The 18069-nt window shown below is 43.8% G+C and overlaps 1 protein-coding gene across 1 annotated transcript in view; it reads right to left on the reverse strand.

The window, feature by feature from the left end:
- vsnl1a (visinin-like 1a) overlaps positions 1-18069 on the reverse strand; it is a 32813-nt gene that overhangs the window by 2076 nt on the left and 12668 nt on the right. Inside the window, exon 3 of the mRNA XM_071920015.2 lies at positions 182-397. Coding sequence (XP_071776116.1) covers positions 182-397 — 216 coding nt within the window. The remainder of the gene's footprint in view (positions 1-181; positions 398-18069) is intronic.

An 18069-nucleotide genomic window follows, 5' to 3' on the forward strand; every position in this document is an offset into this window, starting at 1 on the left:
ATTTCCCTGTAATTCAGCATGACATGTTTGGTATCTTTGGAAAGCTTGAGGTCTTGACTAGAATTTAAAGTAAAGTTCTGTGGGCTTGAACAAAGCTTGGCAGCGAAACACGTGCTTGTGATGACGATCTTAGGGTAGAAGTGTCTAATCTAGATGAACCACTGCTCTTCCACTCTGATACCTCGATGATCTCCAGCATCTCCACCCGTGTGATCTTGCCGTCTCCGTCCAGGTCGTACATGTTGAAGGCCCAGTTGAGTTTCTGCTCGAAGCTGCCTCGTGACGTGATGGAGAGCGCGCAGATGAACTCTCTGAAGTCGATGGTGCCGTCGCCGTTCTTGTCGAAGGTCCTGAAGGCGTGCTGGGCGAACTTGGACGCGTCGCCGTAGGGGAAGAACTGGAGGGAAGGAAGGAGGAAGAGGAGGATCAGTATGGTTTTTTCATGATTAACGTTGCCTCTTTTTTTCACAAAACTCCAAACATTATCATAACCATTGGGATCTATTTTGTTAAAGGGGAATGCCACCCATTTTAAGAATTCACACATGTTATTTCTTTGCCCCAGGACAGTTCAGTCCATGTTTGTGAACTTGCACCAGTCTTTCCTAAAGCTGGAAATCAGAGAGGGAACCCTTGAATTTGTGATGCCGCTGGGATGTAAAATCAAGTGCCAACAGGTATGAACCAGAATTTAATCCTCATTTGGGTGCAAGAACTCACACAAAAATCTTATGGGTCAACAAAGTCAGCGCCCCATTCACTGTTTATGGAGCAGAGCCAGATTTTACATCACAAATTCAAGGGTTACTTCTCCAGTTTACAGCTTTTGGAAAGAGTGATGCGTGTTTATTCCCCTTTAACAGATCTTTCACTTTCTTGATGTGTTTACTGCTGTAACGTTTCCTAGGCCAACTTTTTCTTAAGTTCGCTGCCAACTGTTTGCTGCTCTGCTGCAAACATATTTTTTAATCCCACCACTAACCCAGTATAAACCTGTGGGCTCTGCTGCCTCTGTGTGGTTACTTGAAACTGATCAGTCCCTGCTCTTGAAGTGGCTGCCGTTAAATTAAGCTGAGCAGGGAACAATATACAGCAGGAACTTGGTGCCAAAATAAACTACATTCGTCTTTTTTTCCTCCAAAAAATCAGTATTATCTGTTCTGATTGAACTCTGGCTTAAGTTTCATGAGTAGAACTGCAGCAAATGAGTTGGTTCAGTGTGAGATTTCGATAGACCATGTGGCAGTTTGCAGTGAAGCAGCAGTATAATGAGAATAGAGGGGGTTTATTCAGGGGCATAATCATGTAGGATGATTTGCATTTTAAATCAATAGACATTCATTACCAGTACTAAGTGAACTTTGATTTTCTGCTCTCACACAATGCTTTTAAGCTCTCCCTGTGCAAATGTGATTGTTGCTCTGTGTGTGTGTGTGTGTGTGTGTGTGCATGACACACTATATATGTTGTCAGGAAAGCTCTTAGCATTGTTTTTTTCAACTTCAGGATAGTATTTTATCGCGCTGAAGCTGCTATGGATTTACACCCACTGGAAAAAATTACACCTATAGTCAGGTAAGAAATTTGTTCAAAAGTAACATCTTGCAGATTTAACCTAAAATCTAGTTACCAAAGGATTATCTATTTAAAATTTTTTGCAAATTCTCACTGCACATCATCACTCTCCCTCACCTCAGATTGCCCCCTGCCTACAGTCTTTCCCTGAGCTTAGAGATGCAGATGAAACTCTCCTCCAGAAATAGACAACAACAACAACGATAATGCGATCTTTATTGATCCCTGAGGGGAAATTCTCTTTTCTCTTGCTGTCCTTCACCGGCAGGTCAGGGTCAAATACAGAGCAGCGGCACCTGGAGCCGGTGGTGATTCAGTGTCTTGCTCAAGGACACTTCAGCAGGGCGGAGGCCGGCTGTCACACGGGCTTGAACCCGGGTCCCTACTGTACGTCACCATGCTGCACCCGTCTGTGTTTTTCTAAGTCTACGTAGACCTCAAGCGTTATGACCCTACCGCCCGTGAAAAACATTCACAACGTGTTCTGCATCTTGAAAAATACACGGGGGTCAACTTGAGGCTGAACAAACTCCAACCTCAAACGGAGAAATTCAGCTTAGATGGGCCCTCCGAGGCTCAGCACCCCAAGACTCAAACCATATCCTCGCTGCGCTAGGATAGATTTCGATCCTGGCTCAGGACCTATATCACCTCTCCTCTCTGTCTTCTTTCTCTCTTTTCAAAAGTAAAGTAGTGATGAACAAATACAATGTTACTGAGGAAAGCTTTGGAAAGATGCCATCTTCAGTTAGGAGAGGGAATGTGCCCATATACACCTTTAACTGGTTAACGCCTGAAGAAATGCACTCTACTAGATTATCTACCCATGGCATGTGCACAAGTAAGTGGCACATTCTGACTAAAAAAGAAAGAAGTTGTTCTTAAACGATCATCTGGATTTGTTGTTTGTTTGTTGTTTTCTAGTCTTATATAAGTCCATCAATCAATCAAACCATCTCTGTTATTTGATGAGGACATGTCAGTGTATAAATATACTTGCAGATTATTATTCACAGTTACTGCGAGGGAAAGCGTTCACTCACACCATCTGCTGGTTTAGCCTCAAACCCAAAAAAACAGAAAAAAACAAATCACCACTTCTCTACATCTTCCCAAGTTTCACTCATCATCTCATCAGTGATTACACTTTTTTTTTCACTGATGAGATGATGAGTGAAACTTGGAAGGATGGTATTTTTGGATGGATGGATGAAATAAACAATGTTTGTAAGTTCAAATAAGCCTACAGTTCACGGAGAGGGATTGCACACTGAGACACAGAGGTAACACTGTGGTGTGAAGGAACAATTCTTGTTCAAGTGATGCATTGATGCAGGAACTGGACCTCAGGCCAATACCAGGATAAAACTGGGTATCAGAAGTGGAGAATTTCAGCGACAATTAAATCAAAAATCAAAACTGTCAGAGATGAAAGCAACACGACTTGATTTTCTTCCCTTTCCACACGTAGAGGGATGTTGCATGTCAAACTTTTTTGTCCATCAGTAAATGCTATGGATCGGATTGGTTCTCAGTATAGCTCCTCCGGTTATCGGCGGTATAAATCATCCGTGTCATCGTTGCTTCCCTAAGCCGGCCGCGTACACAAGGTCAAAGGTTAATGCAGGAACTCTGTGGATGAGCTAGCTGAGCCCCTGCTCGGCTCGTCATCTCGCCCAGAAACCCCCGTGGGTGGCCGGGAGAAGCCGAGCGATTCATTAGATACAACCTTCCACTTGACCTCTGGTAGGAACACTAAAAGCTGATGGGTAATCCAAGCCGAGCTGGGCTGCTCTCTCTGAGGATTGGTATAAACAAAGCAGGGCTGGGGATACAGTAATAGGAAAGTGGAACAAACTGGAATGAATTCTGTTCTGTTCTGTTCTACAGTTTTGCTGCTGCTTCTAGAGAAATAATTCTGTTGTGACTACATATATAAATCTGTAAACTTGAATGACGTTTTCAAGTAAGACAGGCAAAGCAATGAAGCAAATGAATCACATAAAAGAGAGAGACAGATGCTCTCGTCTATCAGGTTTTGTCGGCTGGGTGAAATTCTGCTCAGATTCAGTGAACGCTGCAATTATGAATCAGTAAAGTCAAGGCAAGTCAACTCGGAAGAAATTAAGTAGCCTCACTGTTTGAATATTTTATCTTTGAGTGACTAACTGCAGCAAATGTCAACTGATCTTGCACCCACTGACATTTACAAGTCTAAATGATGAGAAGTGAGTGGCTGAAGAACCACAGCTACTTCAGGAGGGACTTTGAATTTGATCAATTATAGTTAGAAAGGCTTTGAAGAAAAGGTTGGACACCCCTGGTGTAGTGAATGATGATTGATGACTGAGCATTATTTAAAAAGTATGAATAAATGTCAACAAAATGCATAAAAGGTGGCAGAACTTTACCAGTATACTTGTAAAGTTCTGTTATCTTTTATCTTCTTTTCCCACAAATCTGCTGCGGTTTCACGCAACAAGCAAGCGGAGGCATGAATACTTTTGTTTCAAGACTGTTCTACATTGCGGCCTTGCCAGTCTTGTCATACACAAAAAAAACAAAAAAACTAAACAAAACCCAGGACGCTGCCCTGCACCTTTCATAAGACTAATAACCCCGGCACGCACAAACTGTCTGGAGTCACGACGGGGAGGAAGGAGAGGCCGTGAATCCTAACGGCAAAAGGCGAGAGCGCAACGGAGGAGAGACAAAAGCCAGAGATGAAAGAGAGAGAAGAGGTGAGAGGGAGAGATACAAAAAAAAAGACAGAGCGAAAAACCGAGAGAGAGAGAGAGAGAGGGGAGAAGAAAGAGACGGAGAGACAGGGTCAGACAGCGAGAGTCAGCTTGGATCGTGAAGCTGCCCATCTGCAATAAGGTCCCACCCATGAAAATTCTGCTGCAGTAGCAAACCGATCAGACTGCAGTGAGAAGTTAACAGAGAGAACAGATAGAAGGGGAGAGAGGGAGAGAGAGAGAGTGAGAGAGTGAGAGAGAGAGAGAGAGAGAGAGGGAGAGAGGGAGGAACGACGACAAGCAGAGAGATAAGGAGAAACAGGAAAATGAAAACAGAAAAAGAAAGACGCAGGAGGAGATGGAAATGAATGTGACAGAATAGAAGGGGGCAGATTGAGAAAGTGTGTGTGTGAGAGAAAGAGAGAGAGAGAGAGAGAGAGAAAGACAGAGAGAGAGAGAGAGGGAGTGTGACAGAGATAGAGCTCGGTCCCCGATCCAGGTCCCTTCTGCCCTTCTGCTCCAGAGAAGCCAAACTAATTTGAGGGAGGAAGCCCCTCGGGACGCGGCTGGCGCGAAGCTGCCAGGATGCGCAGGACGCTGCCTGATGTTTTCTGCACAAATGCGACGTGGCTCCTTCCCACGAGGACCGCCTCCCGCCCCCGCACGGCCCCGCCGCGGCTCATCTGCCCCTCCTGAAGGAACAGGAGGCACGTGGACGGGACGGGATACGGAAAAAAAACAACAAAAGTTGACATGAAAAGCGAGAGGGAAGAAGAGGAAGAGGGAGGGAAGGGTTCCAGGAAGGAGATGAAGGGGAGGAGATGGGAGAGTGGCAGAGAGGGAGGGAGAGGAAGAATGAAAGAAGGGGGCGAGGGGGTTTGATGCGGGCGAGATGGTTAATAGAGAGGGAGAGGGGAAAGGAAAGAGGAGGAGGAGGAGGAGGAGGGAGAGAGAGCCACTGCGGCTCCTTGACAATCTGGCAAGTTATGAAACGCTTTGTTATGTAAAAACCGAGAGAAGAAGAGAAAGAAAGTGGGACAGGGTGATGAGACTGTGAAATTCCTCCTATATGAGTTTCCTTTGCTGTCTCTGTCAGATGTGAGAGCGGTGCATTGTTGGAGGAATAGATGGCGAGAGACAGGAGAGATGGGACCTGGCTTCATGAATACGGCACTCTGGAGAAAAACAAAACCTTCGCTGGATGGCGCACAATTACCATTTAACAACCAAATGACCTAGTCAGGACTTAGAGCGACAGTTCCCTCGCCTCTGCAGCTACGGGTATTACGCTGTTAACATTTCCATTAAGTCTTATTCCTCTCCTGATTTAGGTCCCATTTGCAGTTATGCTTGTTTGATATGGCTATTTGGAGTTGGCCATCAAAGGACAGGCTGAATGCCAGACAGTTTTTGTCCACTTGAGGAAGGGCCAGGCAGGCGGTCAGGCACAGCTGGCCTAATAAAGGCTGATGTTAGTGTGTGTGTGTGTGTGTGTGTGTGTGTGGGTGGGTGGAGGGTTCAGGAGGGGGGTGGATGAGGGGCAGCAACGGTGATGCTCTTCTGTCTCCAGCCAAAAGACACACATACACACAGCCCAAACCATCCTGCTGTTAAGTGGAACATAAAAGCTTCCATAATCAGCGAGCAAGCTGCCACTGGTACTGATCCAAAAACTGAAAAGAGAGAGGGACAGACAGAGAGATAGAGAGAGAGACAGGCAGAGGGGAGGAGAGGAGAGAGGGGTAGAAAGAAAGGAAAAGGAAGGCAGAGTGTGAGGAGAGAGGGACATTGGGAGAAGGAGTGAAAGAGAGAGTGAGACAGATTTTTTGGAGAGAGAGACAGTGAACCATGCAGTCACACTTTAATGGAGGCCATTTCACACTAACAGAATAGCACTGATTGGGTTGTAGGATGGAGACTCCGCAGCAAAACTCAGATGAGAGGCTCTTCAGTAAAAGAAACAAACGACGACTTAGGAACTGCTGTGTTGCTGGCAAACACTTTTCTTTCAAGGTTAGGTAACAGCAGCGTTCAGCGACGCTCTATCCAGACTTGTATTTTGTATTTTGCGCTGCCAACTCTTCAGATAACAGTTAAGCTGGACAGACATCTTGCAGCTTAAAAGCTTCCAGTGACGAGCTCACAAGGGTCAGGATTTAAATGCAGCGAAGATTTATTTAGTACATGCACATTCTGTTGCAGTTGGTGGAGTTACAGATTGCATGTAACTGGATTACCGTTATCTGATTACCAAGAAATAAAAAATGGTAACTGTAATCCTTTACAGAAACTGTAAATAGAAGTGATTTGAAGCAGCCGACGGTTTGTGAGAGCGAATAGCAAGTGATTTTGGGGTCTTTGTGGCTCTCTGCAGCGTCCTGATAAATGTAGTTTGTTTTTTCATCATTTATTGAATAGACCGATGAAAAGAATTTCAGCATATAGACTTCATAGCCTATGAGTCAAGATATATCAGGTTTAATTATTTAGTGCTTTTGACAAACAAGATAGTCAAGTGCTTCACAGAAAACCAAGGACACACATACAGATAAAAAGAATTTTAAAAAAAAAGTGCGTTACAAATCATCTCTGCATGATATGCATGCCCTCTGATGTGTAGCTTGATGGGTTGGTTTTTAAAAAATTTTTCAAGACATACTGACACTGGTGTGATTATACTGTGACCGTTGTGTTTTGCAAAACAACGTTTATCATAGTTTTTAAAGACTGTCGCGTATGCCCCTAGGTTTCTATTGCAGTAGAGTAGGAGGGGGCAGCTGGTTGTTACCGGACGGGCGGAGCAGGCGGCTAGCCAAGTTATGGTTTCTACTAATAGGGATCATGACGGAAAACATGTTATTTGGGCCCAGGGTTCAAAATACTGAACTATTCCTTTAATTTCCTACCAGGGAAGTGTGGGCACTCCTGGCACTGAAAGTTGTACCTTTCCCACCTATTCCTGTCTTATTGTAAGTCTTATACAGCCCAATAAATAAAGATAATCTGATACTTTCTTGATCTCAGTAGGGAAATTCTTCTTGCCCTCCCTCCACAGGGAGGTCAGAGGTCAGGAGCTGATAGGGATTCAGAGTCTTGCTCACAGACACTTCAGCAGGGTGGCTCCTTGCCGACATGGGACTAAAACTTGGGTGCTCCAGTTGAGGGACAGTCTCCCTACTCGCTAAGACACCCTGCTGTCATACAACAATATGAATCAGACCACTGTACCACTGATGTTGACCCGCACCTGGCTGCCATCCAGGCGGCGACAGAGCCGTCCCTCTGTACGCCTGCTGTCAATACACAGACCTGACAAGCCCAACAGACAGGAAAGCTGACATGCCCAAACAGATACCCTGCCCCCCACACAAGCATGATAATACACACGCTCATCATCCCATAATGCCTGGCCTGGACCGCTGCCATAACGATGCTATACTCTGTCATGCACACCTATATTTTCCACTGGCAGTGTCACATTCCTACTCCCATCCCATCCTTCTCCATATCTTTCTCTCTGTCCTCCCCCCTGTTCCCATAGCCCGCAGACACATATGCTAAAAGCATTAGCGTACTACACACACACACACACACACACCCTCACACACACACGCACACACTTTTGGGAGCCACAGAGCTCATTTGTGCCTGAGTTCCCTCTCTCTAAGCAATATGGATGGTTCAATATCATTTTGCCCCATGGATGAATGTTATCATTACCTGCAGGACCAGAGACAAAAGAAAAATGGTTTCATTGTCCTCATTGTTCAGTAACCACCAAACAGACTGGAACAGAATTGAATAGAATAGAACAGAATAGAACAGAAAATTGACACAAAAAAGGCTATGCCGATCAAACAGGTTATTTTGAGAAGCAAAATGTGGAGGGGGGGAGGAATGCATAAACATTCAGCCAATAGTTATTACAAAATAAAATACGTATTAAACAGCTTGAAATTGAGCTGTATATCTATTCAGAATTTGCAAGCTCAAACTGAATAATGACACTCCCACCCAGCTTTCATGAAGCCCACAGGCTCATCTATCCTCAGTTATGGACCCTGCAGGACACTGTGCACTCTCTCTGCTGTTATCATCAATGGGAGGCAGATTTTCCTCAAAGCACAGAAAGTAACTGTGATTTACGCTTCAAAACGCTCTATGTCTCCTACTGATAGACACAAAATTGGGGCTTTAAGTCTGACTTGTTTATTACCGTTTTTCCCATTCCTCTAGGACACCGCTGCTGTGTCAATAATGCCTTATGGTTCATGCGTTCTTTCCCTAACAATGTCAGATGCAGTCGGGCCTATTCTGAGAAACACAGCAGGGAGACGTTGGGTTGACAACACTGTCGCTGCGTACGCCTGCTGACGCTGCTTCGCCAAAGCATCGCTTAGATGCTAAGGAACGGCTTGAGAGAGAGGGAATACATGCATAATCCATCACTGGGGTATTTACAGTGTGTGTGTCTGTGTGTGTGTGTGTGTGTGTGTGCATGAGAGAGACAGAGTCTGTGTGCTCTTACATAAACCCTCAGTGACATGCCAGGCATCCAGAGAAACCCAGCCAGCACACTGCTGTTGCTGCTACTGCTTCCAAGCCTCCAGGGTCTACACGATTATAACACACACACACACACACACACACACACACTCTAGCCACTCTGCTCTGTAAAGTGGATTTTTTAATCATCGTCTTATTACTCTCAGATGGGTGTCTGCTGGGATATCAATGTCACCAAAGCTAAACAACTTAGTGGTTATTGGTCCCTGAATGTTTTTTGACAATAAAGGCTAAAAGGAGAACTTCACTTACTGCAAATGACTGAAGTCTAGGTAGTTATTTATAACCTTGACTAGTCTCACATAAGCATATTGAGGTAGATAACCAATATTGCTTTCAACATGGAGATGAGGGACAAACTGCAAATGGGACAAAATCTGTATGAATTACAACAAGGCCAGCAAGGAGCCGAAACAGTACTGAAAAACAACAATGTAATGAAAAATGCTGTTGATCATAACTGTTTACATTTCCTACCGGTGTTGTCTCCCTGTCATGACTTCAAAAACTGCGTGCTGAATGTAAATTGCCTTGGTGAGTGACTTCCATTTGATCCTGTTATCGTCAGATAAGGTGAACAGCGGGTCTAAGCTCTTCCATTACGGCTGCACATCACAACCGAAGATACTAGAGCGAGACGAGCGCCGCAGGTATCTATCTCTGGCTATTACAGTGTAATCAGACCGCATTAATACATGTGTGACCTTTGTTTATGGTCAAGGTCTATAGGATTGCTTTGGTCTTGAGGGATGAGCCTGTGATTCGGCCTGACAATAGGCTTTCGAGAAGAGGGCCTGCTTAATGGAAACATACACCAACGCCTATCAGAGTAACTAACGACTGCTCCCCATGTAGACTGACAGCAGTGTTCATCTCCTCCATGCAATGATGCCCGGCAGCGTTGTAGGTGTATATCAGTGTGTGACAAAGTGTGCTAGTGTGTGTGTACATGACTGTGTGTTTGGAGGTACCGAGGGGATGTTCGGGGCATTTGGCAGGGTGGGATTCCCCTTGTCAACACTAAAAATATATCGCATCCCTCCTATTAACCATAGATTTCAAGGAAAATGTCAGCCAAATAATGTTCAACCAGCCCTCGTTGTTAATCACAGTCCTCCGCGACAGGCTCGATCACAGATTCCTGGACTACACAGAAAACATTCAGCTTCTGATTTAAGAGGAATTTGCAGCGGCCCTGTCCCTGACCCTGGTTTATCTGTGGTTACAAAACGCCCATCTGGCAGCACTAACTCTGCACAATGAGTCTAAATGACAACAGCAGATGGCACCATTGAGTGTGGAAACATATTTCATGCCCCAGAGGACAGTGAGGAGGATCGTTACTGGCAGTGTGCAAGAGAGAGAGAGAGAGAGGGAAGGCTGCCACGGAAAAGTACATACAGTATACTACCTACACAGCAATTTTCAGAGTGTTAATAAGTGTTGATTGAACTTATATAACACATTGGTAATGTTGATTTTAACTCTTTCAGAGTTAAATTAACACTGACAGCAGAATGCGCAAAAACCACCAATAACCAGGATCTGATGTAACCATCCCTTGTGCTACTGACTCATTTTTGTGGCATTTTAATGGTGATGCTAATCTAAATCAGATAGGGAAACACAGCCAGGCAGGCAAGGGAGGAGAGTGTGACTCACTGCTGGCTGCCAGGTTTGCCAGGTAGACCCGAGGGTTACCCTGCGCTCCTTGTGACGCAAGCCAAACCGAGGCAAAATAACAGAGAAAAGGAGGACCGCTCGCTTTATCTTATCTTGCCAGTGGTGTGTCCAAAATGGATAGACTCTAAGTGCTTGGCGAGATAAATCCAGCACAATGTGTGCATTTGAAATAGTTGAAGCCATCTTTTAAAACCCGATAATCAGCCTGCAAGCTTTCCACTTAGCCAGAAAAAGGAGAGGAAAGGACGGATAGAGCGAGATGGTGACAATGTGAGGTGTGTGTGCGTGCGTGTAAGAGAGAGATAGAGAGAAAGAGAGAGAGAGACAGAAAAAAACCAAGAAAGAAACAGAGCAAGAGAACAAAACATAACACACAACCTCCTTTCCATTTCCCCTGGATGTCTACAGTATGGCTTCATTATTTACACTGTGCCTACATTCGACACGACTCATCAACCCTCCTTTGCTATTGCTCCTCAAGCATAGCCTCAATATTTATGTCTCTATTTTATGAGGGGTTTTCATGTCTGAGTGTTTTATGCATGTGCTTTTGTACTCATGTGTGTGTGTGTATGCGTGTGTGTATATGAAAAAGCATGTACTTCTGAATCTGCATGCAAACATGCAGTCTCTCCTGTCACAATGCTGTTTCCATCCTACTCACTAGCAGCATTGAAGTGACTTGCAGAGAGCCTTAGCTGATTTGCTAAACCACCCACAAGAAGTCTAGATGGTTTCTATCATCTCTCATGTCTGTAAGTCCATTTTTTTTCAGCTGAGGACCTAAATGGAGTAAATTTATTCTAACCCCAGGCTGCTTTAAAACATAGAGCTGGTTGTATCCTCATGATGTGGGGACCCAGCGGAAACAGACAGGTCTGCAGACCCATTTTAGTCCTGAGTTAGAGTATAAATGCGCCTGCTCTAACCCTGTTTAGGAAAACACTTTGTAGTTTTACCAACTGACAGGTTGAAATAATTAGCGGTGCTCTGGCTTTGTTATGTAGTGTATTAATGCCTTGAGTTCAGATGAACAGGTCCAACTTCTTTCTGTCTCGCTGTCTCTCTATCCCCTCCTCCAGGTATCGGGCATTTCACCCTCAACCAGTGATTGATGGAGTTTGCCTGAGGGGTAATTGGGCTGGTTGGCATGAAACTCTCTTTCTCTTTTCCCTCTCTCTCTCTCTCTCTCTCTCTCTGTCTCTCTCTCTGCAGCTTGGGTTCCAGAGACAGATGTTTACAAATGTTTTTACGCTTGTGTTAACACACGTTTGACAGCAAAATATATTAACGGCTTACTTCTGAAATATTCATAACCGAGACAGTGATTTGGCAAATGCCGACTCAACTCACAACATTAAAAAGTGCATTGGGTTTTGATTCAATCATTGTGATTGGGTTAGGATTAGCCTACACAATGGAATGCTTTTGATCCATTTTAACTGACAAAGCTGAAAAAAATAAAAGCTTCCACAAGCCACATTATCTAACACATTGCACCCTAGGGTATGAAATTCAGATGTTGCTGATTAAGAGCTGCTCTCAACAAAACCACAAATTGATTTACACAACTTTGCTAATGTATTTACCCAACAGTTTAAATGAAATAAATGTAATCACGACACCATCTGAACCATGAAGATGAGCTGTAATGTTGTTGATATAATTTTGTGACAGAACAAAGCCTTTGGCTCTGTTGGCTCTGATGTGGTTTTGCTTCCATATCTGCCCTGCTTTCTGGTCCCAGTTTTGCCTCTACTGCAGGCTGCAGCACGGTCTAAAACATTTTATTTGAATTAATTTTTTATGATAAGGGCACCACCTCTACACATTAGTTGCTTATTTGTTCATGGTTTTGGGGGAATTTGGCAAAAATACAATTCCTTTAGTTCTACATTTTGTCAAGGGTGGGGGGTCGGGGGGGGGGGGGGGGGGGGATGGGTACAGCTATTGATTTTAAGCGAGAGGTCCGATAAGTGAGTTCTTTGCTGCTCAGGGTCTGATGTGAAGAAAGTTGTTTGTCATCCCTATTTTTAGAGATAAGATACAAGATTCAAGTTTTTTAGATATGTTATTTTATTGCTATGTAAAGTTTTGAAGAGAAGTGAAAGAAATGAAAGAGAATTCACCATTCACATAAAATATTACCAAGGTGAGGCATGTAAGTGGGGAATAAGTGTGGACCTAGAGCTGAACCCTGGGGAACACCAAAATAGAACAGGCAGAGGCATCAATATCTAGCATACCTAATTGGGATGTATTGGTGGGCCATATATATATAATAAAAAAAATAAAGTGTTATCATTTTGTTAAACAAGGACTCAAGTTATTTATTATCCCTTAAGAATGACCATAATCTGTGAATGATTAATGCCTCATTTTGGAACAAAACACTTGAGACCCCAAAGGGAGTTTTGGAGTTTTACAAGATCTTACATATTCAGTGACTGATTGCAAAATACGCACATTTTTTAAGATCCCAGATAAATGATCAATGAAATTAATCCAATCCTTTTTCATTGCCATCAGTGTCTGATTCCTATTAGAGCTCTCCTCTCAGTTAAGACACTTGATACAGTGTCTTAACTGAGAGGAGAGCTCTAATAGGAATCATCTAAAGCAGAATTTCTCCGGCTATTTAGCCTTGTTAGCTCATCTTATCTCAGAGAGAGAGAGATAGAAAGAGAGAGAGAGAGAGAGAGGAGAGAGAGAGGCGAGGAGGAAGAGACAAAGCAAAGGCTGAGAGCAACAAGAGAGATAGAAAGAACATAAGAATAGCAAGAGAAAATGAAATAAGTACAAGAGAGAGAATGGGAGAACAAGAGAGCGAGAGAGAGAGAGAGAGAGAGAGAGAGAGAGAGAGAGAGAGAGAGAGAGAAGGGGAAAGCCGAGGCTCCTAACCTAATAAAGGCCAACTCCAAAGCACGGTGAGCTGGGAAGGAGATGGCCACTCTATTGATTACCAAGGAACGATTTATTCCCTTTGACAAAGACAAGACAACCTTGCTTGACTTTGAGCGCATATTTTAAAACACACAACAATTATTTTCTCAAGTATTCCAATTTGAGTTTATAACAAACTGGATCAACTCTTTTCACGATTATGGAAAACCTGAGCTGGAATACACCATTATTTGCTGTGATGTTGAAGTATGTAGAGACGTTAATCCTGTTTGTAGCTTGTTTTGTTGCCTGTGTTAGCTCAGTCTCCACTGTAATATATGGAATATTCTTTCAATTCCTACATAATCCGCCCACTTTTCAGATTTTGTCGAGCAATTCAGAGAGTCTGGTGTTGCTCTAGTCAACGGCTTGTTCTCCCTCGGAGAAACAATCGAGCCAATCAGCCCCTTTGTGGGCGGGCAAGTTTAAACCGTTCGTGCAACAGTTTTTCACTGGCATCTCGGGAGAATAGATTTGTTGAAATCACCCTAACGTATTGTCTTTGCAAAAGATATATTTTTGTCAAAATCGACCGTCACTCTTGGTAGAGTTTGTAAATACACTGGCTAACCATGGATGTAGCGGCTAACTGAGGTTTCAATTGAAGTAACGTCAGAGCGTCAGTCACTAGTGACTGGTTAGGAGAAAATCAACCCCCCCCACACAGAAAACAGCTAACAAGGAGGCAATCTCAGGCTGAATAATGGAGTGGTAACAAAATGGCCACTCAGTGAATATCAGGCTAGGACACTTAAGTAAGGCGGATTTCCTGCTGACATGGGGGCTTGAATCCTTGTTCTCCAGTTGAAGAAAGTTCTCCATACTCACTACGCCACCCCGCTGCCCAAAATGTACCATCACTGTTGTCAGGATTAAAACCTGCATGGGTAAACCCCCGATAGATTTCTAGCCCATTGCCTTAACCGCTCAACCATGACAGCTACCCACTCTCCATGCAGGGATATGATGATAGATATTTACAGCTCAAGCCGAATTAGACTCCCCCCCCCCCCAGGATATGCCCGATCATCTTACTTTGTGCTCTCACTAACTTCCCCTTTCCTCTTCTCACTCTGCAGCAGCAGCGGTGAGACTCGCTGAGCCAATAATTCAATTAGAGCTGCAGGGTCCGAAGTTATTCTGCAGACATCGCAGAGAGGCCAGAGAGCAGCCACTGGCCGATAGGTCAACAGCCATCCATCAGTATTAGTCCATCCATCCATCCATCCATTGATCCATCTATCTGTCTGTCAGTCTATCCATCTATTTTTCTGTCTGTCTATCTATCTATCTATCTATCTTTCAGTGTGTTTTTTCTCTAACACAGCCCACATGTCAGACTCGCTGACAAACGCTGACACACCGAGACAGAGGGAAATTAACACCAATGTCTGTTCTGAAAGATTGGAGAAAATTCGCTGAGCAAAAAAAAAACACAGTTTGTCTTTTTCTGTCTGCTAATTCGATGTCAGATTTCCCAGTGAGGACCTGAGTGAGATCGCCCATGTCAATGCGCTAGTGGTTCCCAAACATCGCAAACTACTCGATATCTTAATTAGTGAGTCTCAGCCTTTCTATTATGATTCATTTGACTCGAGCCTTGGGGGAGTCGATGTAATACACAGCAGAGCATGTGATATCCGATAAGCTCATAAACTTCTAATAGGAAAAAAACAGTCAGTAACGTTTCTATATTTGAACACAGTGCAACTCACAAATAGAAGTTTGCAATTGAACGCAAGGTGTTTGATGTTACTGAAGTAAACCGCACACACACACACACACATACACACACACACACTTTCTTGTCTCTCAGGACTCATCATGTGCCTTGTTCAGTTGTGTGTGTGTGTGTGTGTGTGTGTGTATGTGTGTTGTGACAACGATGGAGAATGGCATGAGAGCTTCTGAAATGACAGAAACTATTTTTAGTGCGTGGCAGCCACAACCCCACTTGGACAGAGAGGAAGGGAGATGAGAATTAGTGTGTGTATGTGTGTGTGTGTGTGTGGGAGGGGGGGTGGAGACAGAGAGAGAGAGAGAGAGAGAGAGAGAGAGAGAGAGCGAGAGGAGTGGAAGAGAGTGAGATATAGTAGAGGGAGAGGGAAGTGGGGAAGGTTGGTTGATATTATGCACCATTATTAGCGTATTAGAGGGCACACACAAGTTTTGTACAGCACAAACCCCACAACCGCACACACACACACGCACGCACATACATGTGCACACACACACACACCAGTCTGTCACAGCATCTTTCTTCTTCCTAGGTGTGGAGGAGACACCGCAGTATTTTCTGGACCAATTTTTCCAGCTTTAGGTTCATGCTGGGAGACGCTGGGAGAGAAATTAAACCATCAGCGTTTTCTTGAATTAATGTGAGACCGCCTCCTACGAGAGGCTCTCAATCAGGTCAAAATATTGTCGTGTTCATCAAGACTCCATGATTACGGAAGCCTCAAGGTTAGAGAGGTGGGCTTGTGGTCGGAAGTTAGATTCAATTCTTAGACAGGGAGGGGAAAGTGAACGAGTAACGAGTAAAGAGCATGAACAGAGCATGCTCAACAAACTTTCCTTGGATAAATAAAAGTTTGAAAAGTTTGTCATATACCACCGTGCCTCACATCTATCCTAATTATTAGAGCAGAATTTTCCAAACAAGTCCTCCTGGAAATGTGGGACTTTTATAGCTATTATTCCATGCCTGCCTCTCTCTATTTTCTGTCTCTCCTTTGTCTCCTGTGATTAGGCGACATATGTTTCCATCTGGGTCGGTGGCTCACAGGCACAGGCTGCTGGCCAGATGATGTCAGGGTCGGTCTGTCGCTCCGTCTACCTGTCTGTCTGTCTGTCTGTCTGGGGAGGAGATGGGGAGTCTCACAGTTGCTGCTGCTGAATGGTCACTGGCACACACACACACACACACACACACACACACACACACACACACGCACACACACTGCACACTCCACACCCGTCAACAGCAAAAGCCTTGAGGCTATGCAAGCGAGAAGCGCCAGAGTGGAATCTATCCATACATCTATATCCAGGTCAGCATCTGTGTGTGTGTGTTTGTGCGTTGGTGTCAGTGTGTGTGCGTGTGTGCGTGTGTGTGTGTGTGTGTGTGTGTGTGTGTGTGTGTGGGAAAGTGTCCACAATTCAATTTCAATTTCAAAATTCCATACTTTTTTCCAGACTTTAAAAAATGTTGTGTGTATTCATCATGATCTATGCTGATAGTGGCGGGGCAACTTTGACTGTCAGCTTGGCCATTTTTGCTCAATTCCGCAATTTTCAAGGCTTGGAAATAATCATTCAAGCTTTTCTAGGAATCCTGACATTAATCAAAATCAAAATCAATCAATCAAAATTTAAACACAAAACTGTATTTTGCTTGTGTTGCTGTCTGATGCTCCAGGCCCGATGCAAATAAATGTAGCCATTGTAGATGCATAATGGCCATTTGCAATTATGCTGTCACTGTCTTCATCATAGTGTATAAATGGGCTAAATAAACACGCAGTAGAGTATGGGCTTCAGAATGGCCAATTACATTACAGAAGCACCAGATCCATATGTCGCTCTTGTCTCTCTTTCTCTGCATGTGTTCTCCATGCGACCAATTACAGAGTAATGTGAGTGACAGAGAGAGAGAGAGAGAGAGAGAGAGAGAGAGAGAGATGCTGTGTGCAGCAGAAACCATAACTAAGACTACGTCCATTATAATGACGTTACAATACTACCTCATCGCAATAACAACATCAGAACACCAACTGGCAGAAGACCAACAGTGACAGATGCTCATTTGACTTGACTGTCAACACACACATTGACATAGACAGACAGACACACACACACACACACACACACATCCTAGACATGTGTGGTTGTGGACAGACTGTACAATAACATGATATACCTAAGTACTTTCTACAGTCCTCTTTATCCATTATTAATGTATATTAATATTATTGTTTTTTTTATTATTAGTAGTAGTAGTAGTAGTCGCAGCAGCAGTAGTAGTAGTAGTAGTTGTAGTAGTAGTATTAGCAGTAGTAGTAGTAGTAGCAGCAGTAGTAGTAGTGGTAGTAGTAGTAGTAGTAGCAGTAATAGTAGTAGTATTAGCAGTAGTAGTAGTAGTAGTAGTAGTCATAGTAGTAGAAGTAGTAGCAGCAGAAGCCGTAGTAGTAGCAGTGGTAGTAGCAGTAGTAGTAGTAGTAGTAGTAGTAGTAGTAGTAGTATTAGCAGTAGCAGTAGTAGTAGTAGCAGTAGTAGTAGTAGTAGTAGTAGTCACAGTAGTAGAAGTAGTAGCAGCAGAAGCCGTAGTAGTAGCAGTAGTAGCAGTAGTAGTAGTAGTAGTAGTAGTAGTAGTAGTAGTATTAGCAGTAGCAGTAGTAGTAGTAGTAGTAGTAGTATTAGCAGTAGCAGTAGTAGTAGTAGTAGTAGTAGTCACAGTAGTAGAAGTAGTAGCAGCAGAAGCCGTAGTAGTAACAGTGGTAGCAGTAGTAGTAGTAGTAGTAGTAGTAGTAGTAGTAAGTCTGCCGTTTTATTGGTATTTTATTGC

The sequence above is a fragment of the Centroberyx gerrardi genome, chromosome 18, assembly GCF_048128805.1.
Source record: "Centroberyx gerrardi isolate f3 chromosome 18, fCenGer3.hap1.cur.20231027, whole genome shotgun sequence".
Lineage (NCBI taxonomy): Eukaryota > Metazoa > Chordata > Actinopteri > Beryciformes > Berycidae > Centroberyx > Centroberyx gerrardi.